The following is a 13,661-nucleotide window of genomic DNA, read 5'->3' on the forward strand; positions in this document are numbered from 1 at the left end:
CTTTTTTTTGCTCAGATACTTCCAGCTTTGGTCACTGGGAGCTTTCAGTTGGCTTCTGAGTCCCAACTTCAACAGTAGGTTTTTATTTTTATAATCACTTCCTTAATTTCTGGCACAATCAGATGCTCCTCTTTCACTTTCTATTTACCTTCTGTCTCAGATTCAACCATTGCTTCAGGAAGCTCTTGTTCTTTATATTGGGGAATGACATTAAAACCAAGATATTGGTACAAGGACTGTCTCACAGTTTCTGAGTATTGTGTTTTCCCCCCTAGCTTTATTAAAGTATAACTAGTATACAAAAAATGCACATAATTAATGTATTCAATTTAGGAGTTTGGACATATGTGTGCACTTATGCTACTATCTCCACAACCAAGGTAATAAATAAATCTATCACCTATGAAAGTTTCCTTGTTTCTCATTTTTTGTTTATGGGTTTTTCTGTTTATGGTAACAACACTAAACATGAGATCTACCCTCTTAACAAATTTTTAGTGCACAATACCTTACTGTTAACTACAGGCATGATGTCGTGCCAAAGATTATGGAAGCTTTTTCTGCATCTATTAATATGACCATGGGATTTTTATTCTTTTTTTTATTAATATGGTGTATGACATTGATTGATTTGCATATGTTGAACCATCCTTGCATCCCCTAAATAAATGCCACTTGGTCATGGTGTATGAATCTTTTAATGTTCTTTTGAATTCAGATTGCTAACATGTTTTTGACATATCAAGGACATTAACATGCAGTTTTCTTTCCTTGTGGTGTCTTCAACTGAACAGATCTCAAAATGGTTCTTTTTTTCTCCACCAGAAGGATCTGGTGGGTGAAGTTGAGCTCATGAAAGAGGGCAAGCTCCTTAAAACTGTGGTCTCCGGGAATTTCTCAGTCTTAGACCCAGTCCACACTCAGCACTCAGCAGTTTGTCACAATTACCATTTAATGTTTTTGAGAGTTTAAGCTTTCAGCCGCTCCTGCTCTGGGTAAGCAGGAATTAGAAGGGTTCTGTGCACTCTGGGGCCTCGAAGACACCAGGGTCATCAGCCAAGGAAAAGTCATTGGTTTTGAAATTATTCAGATTTTTTACTTGCTTTAAGAAAGAGTAACAACTTCTAATGTTCTACATTTTTGAACTGTTATCACAGTCAAGGAAATAAATATTTTATAAAAGTTATGGCCCATGGTATATTGCAAATTAAAGAAAAAAAATCAATCCTCTGGCAAGTAATTGCAGAAGTGCTGTTATAATCCCATCAAAGGCTAACAATAACTCTGCTCACGCTGCTGGTGGCACACGACTAGGAGGATGATGCAGTCAAAGTGTGAAGCCCAATATTTTGTCTGTTTGCAACACAAATAATACATGAGCAGGGCCTAGATACTCATTACAAATGCACTGGTGGGCACGTACTCTTAGTCATTGTCCCAAGGGCCTGAATAACCCAGAACAAAGGCAAGACCTAGATTTTCTGCAACACCCATGCGTTTCTCAGTTGTGCTGTGAAACTGGAACACAACACAGTACACAAGTACTAAATAAAATATTTATTACTACTCTCTGAGACCTGAGGCCACATACACAGAAAAGCTTGACCTGAGGGTGAGGAGGAGGAATAGTCAAACAGAAGAGGTCATGTTTGAGGGTGTTGGGAGATATTTCTTTCTGGGTGCGTCTTCACTTGGTCCCACGACGAGCTGTATCCCAAACTCATGTTGCTGACTCCCACCTGACCTACATCTTGAATTTGCAGATATACGGTAAGTTGTCAAAACAGTTATAATCTTTCCATTTCAGAAATCCTGGAGAGATAGAAGAGTTCAAGTGAATGGGGTTGGTGGAGCTTGTGACCCAAAAGAGGAATCCCAGACTCTGGCCTAGGATCCCTAGATGAGGGAGAATTTCCCCCTCATCTTTACCAGGGTTTCACTGTAGGAGAAGGAGACTCAAGGAAAGAAAAGACAAATCTATACTGCTTTTCCTAGCTCAGGAGGATTCCTGAAGGTCAGGTCAAGAAATGGGGGACAAGGGGCCAGGAAGGCTGGCCAGAAGATAGCACCTCTGTCTCTTACCTGAGCTCCGTGACAGCGCCGCGCAGTAGCCGGGGTTTGCGATGGTGGCAGGATCTTTCTCCCAGGCAAGGAAATTCAGCACATCGTTGTTACTCCATTCCCATCCACCTGCATTGGGCTCATAGCCCTAGAGACAGAGGATGGAGCCAGTTAAGGTTGAGTGGTCATTAGAGTTCTCCGTGCACGATCCTCTCTTCAGCACCACGAAACTTGGTCTGCTATTTCAGATGTTGTCACAAAGCTTTCCACAGGGAAATTCTCCCTAATTCCTTGTTTCTATTGACAAATCTCAAACTCAGTAATCACAGAAACTAATGGAACTACTCAGAATAACATGTTACTGGCTGAACAACAACTGGTGGTGCATTTATTATTACCCTGGAAACCTCAAAGACAATGTCTGCTCTGTAGGGAAAATGCATCATATCTTCATTTAGGATTCCTAAGCACAGTATGCATAAACTCACTGAAGCTCAGAGAATTGAATCACAAGGGGTCATATTTCAATTGCATAAAAATATGAACAAGAGGCAAATTAACTTCAGATGGAGACTATTAGCCTTCAGAGAGCTCAGGTCTTCACTTGACCTCTCCCGCCCCCCAAATATCCCTCCAGATCTCTAGGCCCTGGAGTCCCTAGGGTATTTACTTGGCAGGCACTGGGGACAGGGAGTGGATCTGAATGGCTATAGCAGCTTCAGAGAAAACAGAAAGGAGATGTTATCACACCTGGGAGGGGTCATGAAACCCAATCCAGATATATGAGCAGCTGTTCAAATTGTTCTTGACTACAGAAGCCAAGAATGATGCCTCAGCTGCACTGAGCACAGACACGAGGGATCCTGAGGGTCGCTTCTGGCAGGCAATCTGTGTGGGGAAGAGAGAGACTGAGGAGGGTGTTGAGACGTCACTGGGGGTAGGGTAGGGCTGCGGTAGTAAGGAGGTGGGTGTATAAAGATGATGCTCAGGCCCTGGCCGGTTGGCTCAGTGGTAGAGCGTCGGCCTGGCGTACAGAAGTCCCGGGTTCGATTCCCGGCCAGGGCACACAGGAGAAGCGCCCATCTGCTTCTCCACCCCTCCCCCTCTCCTTCCTCTCTGTCTCTCTCTTCCCCTCCCGCAGCCGAGGCTCCACTGGAGCAAAGATGGCCCGGGCGCTGGGGATGGCTCCTCGGCCTCTGCCCCAGGCGCTAGAGTGGCTCTGGTCGCAACAGAGCAACGCCCCAGAGGGGCAGAGCATCGCCCCTGGTGGGCAGAGCGTCGCCCCTGGTGGGCGTGCCGGATGGATCCCGGTCCGGCGCATGCGGGAGTCTGTCTGACTGTCTCTCCCTGTTTCCTGCTTCAGAAAAATACAGGAAAAAAAAAAAAAAAAGAAAAGAAAAGATGATGCTCAGTCTCAGCCTCGAAATTATCTGAAGAATGGAGATCACCCCTTCTTCCTTTGTCTTTAATTTCTCTCTCTTGTCTTCTCTAACCGCAAATGCACCCACTCACATCTGCATCAGGCCAGGATTTTGGTGTCTTAAAGAAGGCATAGCAATGGGAGCGATAGGCAAAGGAGCCGCTGGGACAGCTGCCCCGTGGGGCAAGTTCCTTTTCAGAATCTTCACCTGGTGTGAAAGAAAACACAGAAGAGAAGTGGAATGAAGCAAGGTGTGGCAATGGATGTTGAGAAGTAACCTTGGGGAATATTTGTGAGGTCAGTATTAGCAGGAAGTAACACCAACTCTTGACTGTCTCTCACCTTTGTCAGCACATTCAGGATTTCTTGATCTTGAACCCATTAAATTAAGGACCATCTCTTTTTGGTCGACCCCTTTCCCTTTCTTTAAAAATTCAACACTTCTCCAACTCTGAACTGACTGTTCTCACACTAGGTCCTCCAATCATTCTTCTTCTCCTTATCTATCCACTGACACTGAATGCTTTCTCTCTTCATTTTGCCTGCATAAATCAGAGACCACTGACAAAATGGAAATTATCCCAGTCCTTTGTTAATCAACCACTGTGGTGCTTCCCACAATGAGTTGAACCAAAGAAAGAAGTGATGATGGAGGAATTGCAGGCAGTTTCATTGTGTGAGGATACACCTCACCATTGCCACATACATCACGCAGGAGGCTTCCTCCTCGTCCTGGCCCTGAGCAGTCACAGAGAACCCAGTGCCAGAGGCAGGGAAATCTCACCTTGCACCTGAGATAGGAGCATCAGGCAGGAGAGCAGCATCCAGGACACGCTGGGGAGAGCCATGGAAGGCAGCATGCTGTCTGTGACACGAAGAAGCAATCAGAAACTATTAAAGAAGGGTGGTCAGAGACAGGGCGTGCAGGAGAGATCTGTTCTCCTCCTTGCCCCTAGCTTTGTCTAGTGCCCTAGGAATAAGTTGATCTTGGTGATATCTATCCTTTTCTGTTATTCTGGTAATAAATGCAGATCTGTACACCTTATGATCCCTGAGACCTCCCAGTGCAGCTCTACTGAGTCTCAGAGCGCCTATGTTTTCTGAAGATGAGAATCCTCCTAGAACTTTCCCCCAAATGTGTGAGGTCAACCCCTGCCGTGGCTCTCACCTTCTCTCAGCTCTCACTTACCTGTCTTGCAGGTATCTGAGATGGTTGGTCAAGTCAGAAAAGACCAGGCTTTTATAAGAGGATCTGAGGGTGGGGCCCTGAAATGAATAACAAGAATGTAGAGCCAGGACAAGGATTGCGGGAAAGGGCTTGGCATTGGTTCAAGGAGGTTTGTGCCATAGATTGTAGACTCTTTCCAGCAATGGGTGGGAATTCCCACAGCTGTTGTTTCTTTCCTCTTAGCAGGCCAGCACTTTCCTTAGGAACAGGTGGAATTTGGACTTTATCATCCTATGCCCAGATTTCTTGTTCTGAAAAACTTCCAGGATTGAAGGTAGCTCTGGGGCACTAATCTGATATTACATAGTTTAGAATATATGGCATTTAGATAAGGAAAATGTCAATAGTGTATTTTTTAGCAATTTGCCCCAAAACTCAGTTCTTTAGGCATATATATATACACATATATATATATATATATTATTTTTTCAGTATATAGATTTGTCTTTAAACCTTGTCATTTAGGATTACATAAAAATAAATTACTAAGTAAAATTGGGTGGGTATAGGAATTAGAATTATTGGTGAGAACTAAGTATTAGTTGAAGGAAGAAAAATAATGACAATCAAGGGAAAGAGCAGTGGTTCAGAGTTTTTGTTGTAGCAGTTTTGTAAGTCAGTGGGAAAGCCAGCATTGGAAGGAACAGCAGCGGAACAGACTGGCCTTCCTCCAGCCACCTCTGTGTGGGAATACCGAGAACTGGTCCTCAGCTCAGCCCAAGTCTGACGGGTAGTTTGATACCTCAAAATGGCGTTCTCAGGTTGCGATCTTCCGACCCACTGGGGGTCCTTAAGACACTTTGGGGAGATGGTGAAGTTGAAAAATTTATACTTCTACTAAAGTGTTATTTTTTTTTCCCACCAGGTTGACATTTGCACTGATGGGGCAAAAGCAAAGGTGAGTGAAAGTTCTGATGCATCAGCATTAATCAAGGCAGTAGTAGCACCAAAGTTTTTCTTTTTTCTTTTTCTTAAAGTGAGAGGAGGGGAGATAGTGAGGCAGACTCCTGCATGTGCCCCGACCTGGATATACCCAGCAACCCCCCTCTGGGGCGCATGCTCCAGTTCCGAGCTATTTTTAGTACCTGAGGCTGATATGCTCCAAGGGAGCTATCCTCATCACTTGGGGGGTCCTGCTCGAACCAATCGACAACAGGGGAAGAGGGAGACGAAAGGGGGAAGAAGAAGAAGGTCACTTCTCCTGTGTACCCTGGCTGGGAATCACTCCAAGGATGTCCATACGCTGTGCTGAGCCTCTATACACAGAGCCACCGGCCAGGGTCGAGCACCGGTCTTTCTAATTAGTATTTTGGGTTTCTTGCAAAAGAAAGATGGACTCATAGATGGAGAGCAGGCTGACAGCTATATTCTTTATATCCATAAACTGGCAAGAAACAATAAAGACATTTTTTTACTGAAAAAAGTTCTTGATGAAATTAATAAAATAGTAAAAATAATTAATTTTAGTGAATCTCAAATTTTGGATACATTTTTTAATATATACTGTATAACTAAATGGGAAGTCTCCTTAGTAAAATACAATTGTTGTCTTGAGAAAAAAAGCATTTTATCAGTTTTAAATCTACAGTTTTCATGGAACACCATTCTTACTTGAAAAATGAACTGAGAGAAAAAGTTGTCTTTCTCTTTTTTTTCTTCATCTTCTTCTTCTTTTCCAAGTGAAAGGAGGGGTGATAAAGAGACAGGTTCCAGCATATGCTCTGACTAGGATCCACCTGGCAACTTCCATCTGGGGCCAATGTTCTGCCCATCTGGGACCATGCTCACAACTGAGATATTTCTAGCTTCTGAAGTAGAGGCTACACAGAGCCATCCTCATCCTCCATACCTAGCGCCGATGCGCTTGAACCAATTGATCTACGGCTGTGGGAAAGGAAGAGAGAGGAAGAAACAGAAGGGAGAGGGGCAGGAGTGGAGAAGTAGATGGTCACTTCTCCTGTGTGCCTTTTCAGGAAACCAAACTCGGGACACCCACAACCGGACTGACGCTCTACCATTGAGCCAACCGGCCAGAGCCAAAAGTTGTTCTTCTCATGTGGCATTTTTTGAGTTTTTTGAAAATTATCAAAATAAGTTAGCAAACAAATATTTTTAAAAATACTGTTTTAATATCCAGTATTATAAATATTAGTAATTCATATGAAAATAAAAATTATTTGCAGTCTTCAGTTGTTTTTAAGAGTGTAAAAATGTCTTGAGATAAAAACACTTTGAGAACCTCTGATAACTTTAGGTTACTAATGTCCAGAAAATACAGGGAACAGAAATATTTTATGTTGCAACATAGCAATACAGTAAGCATAGCTTAGCAGGTGGAAAACTTCAAGACAAATGACTTCATTTCCTTAGCAAATGAACTTAAAAAATAAAGCAATATATTTTTTTTATAAAAAACACTTACTGAGATGATACTGTTTAACAAAATTCAGGTGCACAGTTCTACAGCACATCTTCTGTACCCCATACTGTGTGTTCACCACCCCAAGTCAAGCCTCTATCACCATTTCTCCCCCGATTACCTCATTCACCTCACCTCCCTCCCTGGCAGTCACCACGGCATTGTCTGTGTCCATGAGATGTTTTTCTTTTTCCTTTTATGCTCAATCTCTCTACCACCCCAACTGTCCCCTCGACAGATGTCAGCTGAGGTACATTCTCTAGTCCTCCCACTGTTGGCTGGAAAGCTGGAATATCATGAACCAGGATCAAGAGACCCTCTGGAAGATAGGTACTGCTTCCATATTAAAATCTCAGATAATCTTTCTATCTTACTGCACCAGAGGGATCATTTGTGAGCGAGCTTTGAGAAAAAAACACTGTCATAAAATCTGTCTTGAGATGGAGCCATTAACGGAGAATTTTCACTTTGTTATTTAGATATTTTATTATTTGGCTATTGGAAACTTCTTACATCCAAAATGAAAACACATAGACTAGCAGCTCCTTGCATATTTGCATAAATGATTATACTTAAACAAGCAGCACCCAGTATTGTCAATGGAATAGCTTTATTCGAAGTGTAATAATTTGAATTGTGTGAGCTCAGACCCTGTGGGGCTTGAGAAGAGGGAGCACTTTGCTTATAGTACTTATTATGGCTACTGGCATATATATGAAACATTATCAGGGAGGAAGTCAGTTACTAAAAGGACATATTCTTTCAGAAAACCTTTTTGACAGAGACAGAGAGTCAGAGAGAGGGACAGACATACAGGAAGAAAGAGAGATGAGAATCTTCAATTCTTTGTTGTGGCATCTTAGTTGTTCATTGATTGCTTTCTCATATGTACCTTGACTGGGTGTGTGTGGGGGGGCTATAGCAGAGCGAGTGACCCTTTGCTCAAGCCAGCAACCTTGAGCTCAAGCCAGAGACCTTGGACTTTGAGCCAGCGACCATGGGTCATGTCTATGATACCACACTCAAGCTAAGTGAGACCAAGCTCAAGCCAGCGACCTCAGGGTTTTGAACCTGGGTCCTCCACATTCCAGTCTGACACTCTATCCACTGTGCTACCACCCAATCAGGCCAAAAATTAGTAAAGTTTTATAAGTGCTGTTTCTAATTAATCCTTATTCTATGGGTCAGTTGGAGTCTAGTAGGAAGACCGACTGTGTATATTACTACACTGGAATTTGAACTAAATTAAAGGGCAGAAAAAGAAACACAGGTCAATGCAGAAATAAGTTATATGGAAGACAGTGTTCAGCAGGTTAAATTTAGAGACCACTTACCTAAAAGAAATAAAAAAGAAAGGGTTAAGAGCAGGAAGAAAACTTCAAATAATCTGAAATTCTTCAGATAGCTGATCTAGTGTGTTAGCTAGAGTTAAGAATTCAGAGTGAAAGAAAATTTTGCTCCTTAACCTCACATTTCATGGTCCAAAGTGAGAAGAAGAAAGAGGAAAAATATTTTACAGAAAATGCTACTCAAAGCACAGTGCATAACATCCAAGGCTTTCTGCTTTTCAATCTCCCTTTTCTCTTTATATTTCATAGGTCAACTTTTGTTGCTCAGGGGAGAATGGAGACATGAATAAGATTCTATTTTAATTGAAGGAACGACCAAGAGTTAGGTCAGAATCAAAATGCAGACACCAACCTGAGGATTAGATAAAAATGGAATAGTAAGTAAAGCAGGTAAAATAACCAGATGCCCCAAACTATGCTCCAATCAAAAAAGAAACAATATGTCTGAAAGCTGAGACTGATCCAAAACAAGTGAGGAGAATCAGGGGCAGAACACTCCAAAAACAAATTCTAGAGGACCATACTCTCAGGAAATGGTGAGAATGCTGGCTCTAGTCTTGGAGGGTACTTGAAATTTGGTGACTCAACCAGACTAAGGAACCTCGGTGGGTAGAGTAGAGAAAACATGGGATTGGGATTGCCAGTAGGATTCCTAGGCTGGAAATGATCTGAGAGAGTATGAAGGCTTTGAAGTTATGGTGCTCACTTTCCTATTCAAGATGTCCCCCTGGGCTTCTAGATACTTATGCATATTTGTCCCCATGCCAGCCCAGAGAGTGGATTAATGGAAAGGGTAATCCATGAGGCACAGTGATTAAGGGTTGGGCTCTCAAATCAGACAGACTCATTTTAGGAGTTTGAGGTAGTAATTAAATAAAATAATAAATGAATATCCTTAAACATTATGCCAGACACATACAATCACGGAATAAATGGCAGCTAACAATAATGTTGTCTTCACTGCCTGGTAGTATCATAGGGGTGCTCAATAATTCTTAGTGGAATGCTTTATAGATGTAAGTTACAGAGAAGTGACTACTCTGAATTGTTTGTATAGCTTACTCACTAGTTGATCTAACCTTTAACGATGTTCCCTTGAGTACAAGCCAGCAGTGATGTCCAACCTTTTATATTCTCTGTATATCCTTAGAAGCAATGAAATAGTATTTATTTTCTTAAGGTGCTCAGATGTTACTAATATAAGAAAGAACTTTACTCATAAACTCACTTACCAGGAAATTGCCAAACTAATTTTTTCAGGCGCTCATCTGATTACAGACACCATTTACTCAGCACTAATTTTGTGCGGGGCACTGTACTAAGAACTGTACATAAAATAATTTATGCATTACATTTAATATCAACAATCATTATGATGAGATAGGCATACTTACCTTGTTTTTCACACAAGTAAATGACGCTTTGGAGAGGCTGAATAACTTGGTCACGGTTCCTCAAAAGTAACAGAATAGGAGTAAAACCCAGACCCCAAAGCTCTGGTCTTAATCACTGTTATTCACTTCCAGAGGAAAGGGATTTTTTTTTTCCCCTGTAAAAAATAATAAAAATGTATTGGCCTTGGCCCTGGCTGGTTGGCTCAGTGGTAGAGCATTGCCCTGGTGTGCAGGAGTCCTGGGTTCGATTCCTGGCCAGGGCACCCAGGAGAAGTGCCCATTTGCTTCTCCAACCCTCCCCCTCTCCTTCCTCTCTGTCTCTCTCTTCCCCTTCCGCAGCCAAGGCTCCTTTGGAGCAAAGTTGGCCTGGAGGCGCTGAGGATGGCTCTGTGGCCTCTGCCTCAGGCGCTAGAATGCCTCTGGTTGCAACAGAGCGACGCCCCAGATGGGCAGAGTATTGCCCCCTGGTGGGTGTGCCGGGTGAATCCCAGTTGTGCACATGTGGGAGTCTGTCTGACTGCCTCCCCATTTCCAACTTCGGAAAAATACAAAAAAAAAAAAAAAAAAAAAAAAGAAAGAAAAAAAATGTATTGGCCTTTGCTGCAAGTCCATTACCTTCTGCAGCATGTGAGAGAAAATATTTTTTCTAAGATCTTTAATTTACCATTGGAATGGACCTGACATTTAGAAAACTAAGTCCCGGAAATCAGATTTCTGAGATATGTACATGGCAAGGATTGAAAACACCAGGGAAATTCTGTGACCAATGGCCATGGATGGTTATTTTCTAAGCTACGTTAACCTAATGAATATTAAGCTGTGCACACTGGAGTTAATGGTCTCTTTACTGACACAAGTACAATACTATCAATTCCTTGTTTCTGGAACAGCACTGATATTGTTCCTGTACCCACAATAAATCCAAATGCTGTGAGCTCCAACTTCTCTTTGATTGAGACAATTGTCTTAAATTGCCAATACTGTTCATTATTTCCAGCAGTTAGCAGCAATGAGTTAAATTCTGAAAAGGTCCAATTAATTGTTCTCTGACATGATAGGTTTTTGAAAAGTTTCATCCGAGTTGATATATTCATTAATTTTAGAACATCTTATTTGCTTTCTGCTAATGGGATTTTCAGCAGGTGATTGGTCACCTTTCTTAAGCCTCATGCAGAGTTTAAATGTCATTTTATACCAAGATATTTACTGCACAGACTATTGGTCTAATGAATTTTGGAGAGCAGGTAGGAATTGCTCTAAGTTATTCTTGTATGCCGTTGCACCATTGGCCTTAAAAATGTCATTGCGATTTCTTGGTAACGGACATATACTCACATGCATGAATTTAGGTACATGGGTGTGTGAAATGGGTATGTTCAGAATGGAGATTTTTATTTACAAAACTTAAGATGTGTTCCACCATTGTTTCAGATGGAACTTTTCCCCACAATTGTTGCAGCTATAGATAACACAAGAGTTTGATTGCAGTATATTCTGAAAAACCTGTCTGAAGGGGGAAGGTATGCTAATCAGCATGCCTACAAAGCACAGGGAAGATTCATTAAGAGGACAGTGCTTCAAAATTCAGAATAGTAAGTGTGAAGGATGGGTACAAATAGTGCATTAGATGCAGTTTTCTTCATCCAAAAGGATGAACTGAGGATAAAGGTCAGGGTCGAGAAGCTGCAGTGGCTTTAGGCCTCAGAGATTTGTATAGATAGCATTTGGGGGATCTGAGACAATACAAGAAAATATCAGCAGTCCTGGGGAAAGGTGCTGTCAGGCATAAAACTGGATTATCGACCCCTGATAAATTCAGGGGCACATCATAAAACAAAGTCTGAAACTTAGGCAAGCTGAATAGGCTGACAGTATGAGGAAAACTAATTTGTCTCAAGGGCAACCTGAGGATCCATTCCCAGTTCAGCAGTTTCTAGGCTGGAAGCATGAAGAGTAAACTCAGATTCCATTCGATTATGGGTAGATCTACTGAGACTCTGCCCCCTTGGTTTGGGATTGGCTGTGTGTCTGACATGAATGAAACCAGTGTGGAGACAATGGTACTCAGACCCCATCAATTTTTCTCCAGCTTCAAACATCTGACAAAGATTCCTCCTCCCCAATGAAACACTCATTTTCTTCTTCCTTATACATTTCCCAGCTTGTTCCCAGTTATCATTTAGGTCCCAGCTTAAACATCACTTCTTCAGAAGGCCTTTCCCGACATCTTGTCTAGATAGGGTTCTTCTGCTATGTGTTCGCATAGCATATTGACTCTCTGCATTTAATTGCAATTATTTACTCAATACCTATTTTCCCTTCTAGATTATAAGATCAATGAAGGAAGACTACAGTTTCTGGCTTGCTGCAATATCTGAGCCTTAATATGGGATCTGGCCTGAGTTAGAGCCAACTGAGACCCATAAGTAGATTTTCCTAAGAGACCTGTGACTGTAATTGTTGGAGCTGAGGCCTCAGGTTTTCTGCCTTCTAATACACTTGGGCTTCAGTTTAGATAACAGAAAAAATATTCTGCAGTGCAAGACTGCTATTCTAAAGCCTGAAGACCATTTGATTTGCTTGGACAATCAATGAATTTGGACTTGATCTCAGATGTCAACTGTCCACTCCTGAAATGGTATACTTATGACCCTTTCTGGTTCAGAGGTATGATAGGAGACTCTAATGAGACCAGTGATGTAAAAATGTTCCGAGGAAACTATTTTGTATCCAAGGACAAGCATACAGATCACAGTACTATTCTTTTCACAGTACTTTCCATCTCAAGCTTCAACTGCTTTTCATGAGGTCATTCGGACTGGGATTTTAGACGTATAAAATATGTATGTATATTTTATGTGGGATTTTATCTATATAAAATCTCAGTCCAACTGTATCAAAATAATGTCTAATTAACTCATAACTTACTCAAGGTCAGTAGAAGAACTGGAATACGTTTCTAATTCTTTTAAAAACAAATTTTCCTATGTAAAATTTTAGTGGAGCTCATTGTGGTGAATATTTATTTATAATTTTATGTTAAGTGAAAGAGGTGGAAAGCTCTATTTGCTCTGTTTTATCAGTAGGAACTTAAAACTTTGGATGTTTGTTCTCTAGCCTCCTGTGGTTTAACACATCTGGTTTAGAGAAGTTAAGAATTGACCTTGTACCTCACCAGCTGCTCATTAATGCAGATACTCAACTTGCAGGGAGTGAGCATGAATCAATAAACTTCTCCTCTGCAGAGGAGAAGTCCTCTGCAGAGCGTATGGCTCACAGGTCAGCACTATTAATGGGGACTGAAGGGTGGTCAGGGACATTGCTTTCAAAATGAGAAGACAACAGGAAAATGTCAACTGTTTGAATTATAGTACTTAGCAGAATATGCTTACCCTGGTATTCTTGGCTTATGCTCAAGACAAAAGCAAAGATCCTCAACTCCGTAATTATAACCTTTATTCACCCCTCTCCTCTCTATAAGAAATGTCTCAGTGATACTCTAAAATGGGTTTTAATTATCCCACAGGGAGATGGTTTGTGGTAAAGTGAGTAGTTTTTTCCCTCTGGCTATATACACTTTATATGTGCTTTAAATAAAGTGTTGGGTTCTTCCTTTCAGATCATAAAATCAGGCCAGCAGCAGCCAAAGCAGCACGGGGCTGTGATTTAACAGCACAGTCACTAAACGTATCCCAGCAGCAGGGGATGCCATGGAGATGATGCTGTTCTTCTGGGGAGCAGCCTGGTCCACACCAGGTTCTACCTAAGGCCACATGTTGCAGAGAAGTGA

At 41.7% G+C, this 13,661-nt stretch overlaps 1 protein-coding gene across 1 annotated transcript; it reads right to left on the reverse strand.

Annotated features, from left to right (window-relative positions):
• Positions 1-1,542: 1,542 nt before the first annotated feature.
• Positions 1,543-4,717, reverse strand: LOC136330562 (lithostathine-like). The gene is made up of 6 exons (XM_066267522.1): positions 4,671-4,717; positions 4,266-4,346; positions 3,574-3,689; positions 2,812-2,949; positions 2,083-2,209; positions 1,543-1,812 (listed from the first exon to the last, which is right to left on the reverse strand). The coding sequence occupies exons 2-6, from the start codon at positions 4,339-4,341 to the stop codon at positions 1,745-1,747; spliced, it is 525 nt and encodes a 174-aa protein (XP_066123619.1). The 5' UTR covers positions 4,342-4,346; positions 4,671-4,717; the 3' UTR covers positions 1,543-1,744.
• Positions 4,718-13,661: the final 8,944 nt, after the last annotated feature.

This window comes from Saccopteryx bilineata, chromosome 3 (assembly GCF_036850765.1).
Source record: "Saccopteryx bilineata isolate mSacBil1 chromosome 3, mSacBil1_pri_phased_curated, whole genome shotgun sequence".
Lineage (NCBI taxonomy): Eukaryota > Metazoa > Chordata > Mammalia > Chiroptera > Emballonuridae > Saccopteryx > Saccopteryx bilineata.

Excerpts from the sequence above, each read along its gene's own strand:
- LOC136330562 (XM_066267522.1), bottom strand. The coding sequence starts at position 4,341 with ATGCTGCCTTCCATGGCTCTCCCCAGCGTGTCCTGGATGCTGCTCTCC. Across the intron at positions 3,690-4,265 it reads GCTCCTATCTCAGGTGCAAG|GTGAAGATTCTGAAAAGGAA; the intron begins GTGAGATTTCCC and ends CTTTCACACCAG. Across the intron at positions 2,950-3,573 it reads AATCCTGGCCTGATGCAGAT|ATTGCCTGCCAGAAGCGACC; the intron begins GTGAGTGGGTGC and ends TTCCCCACACAG.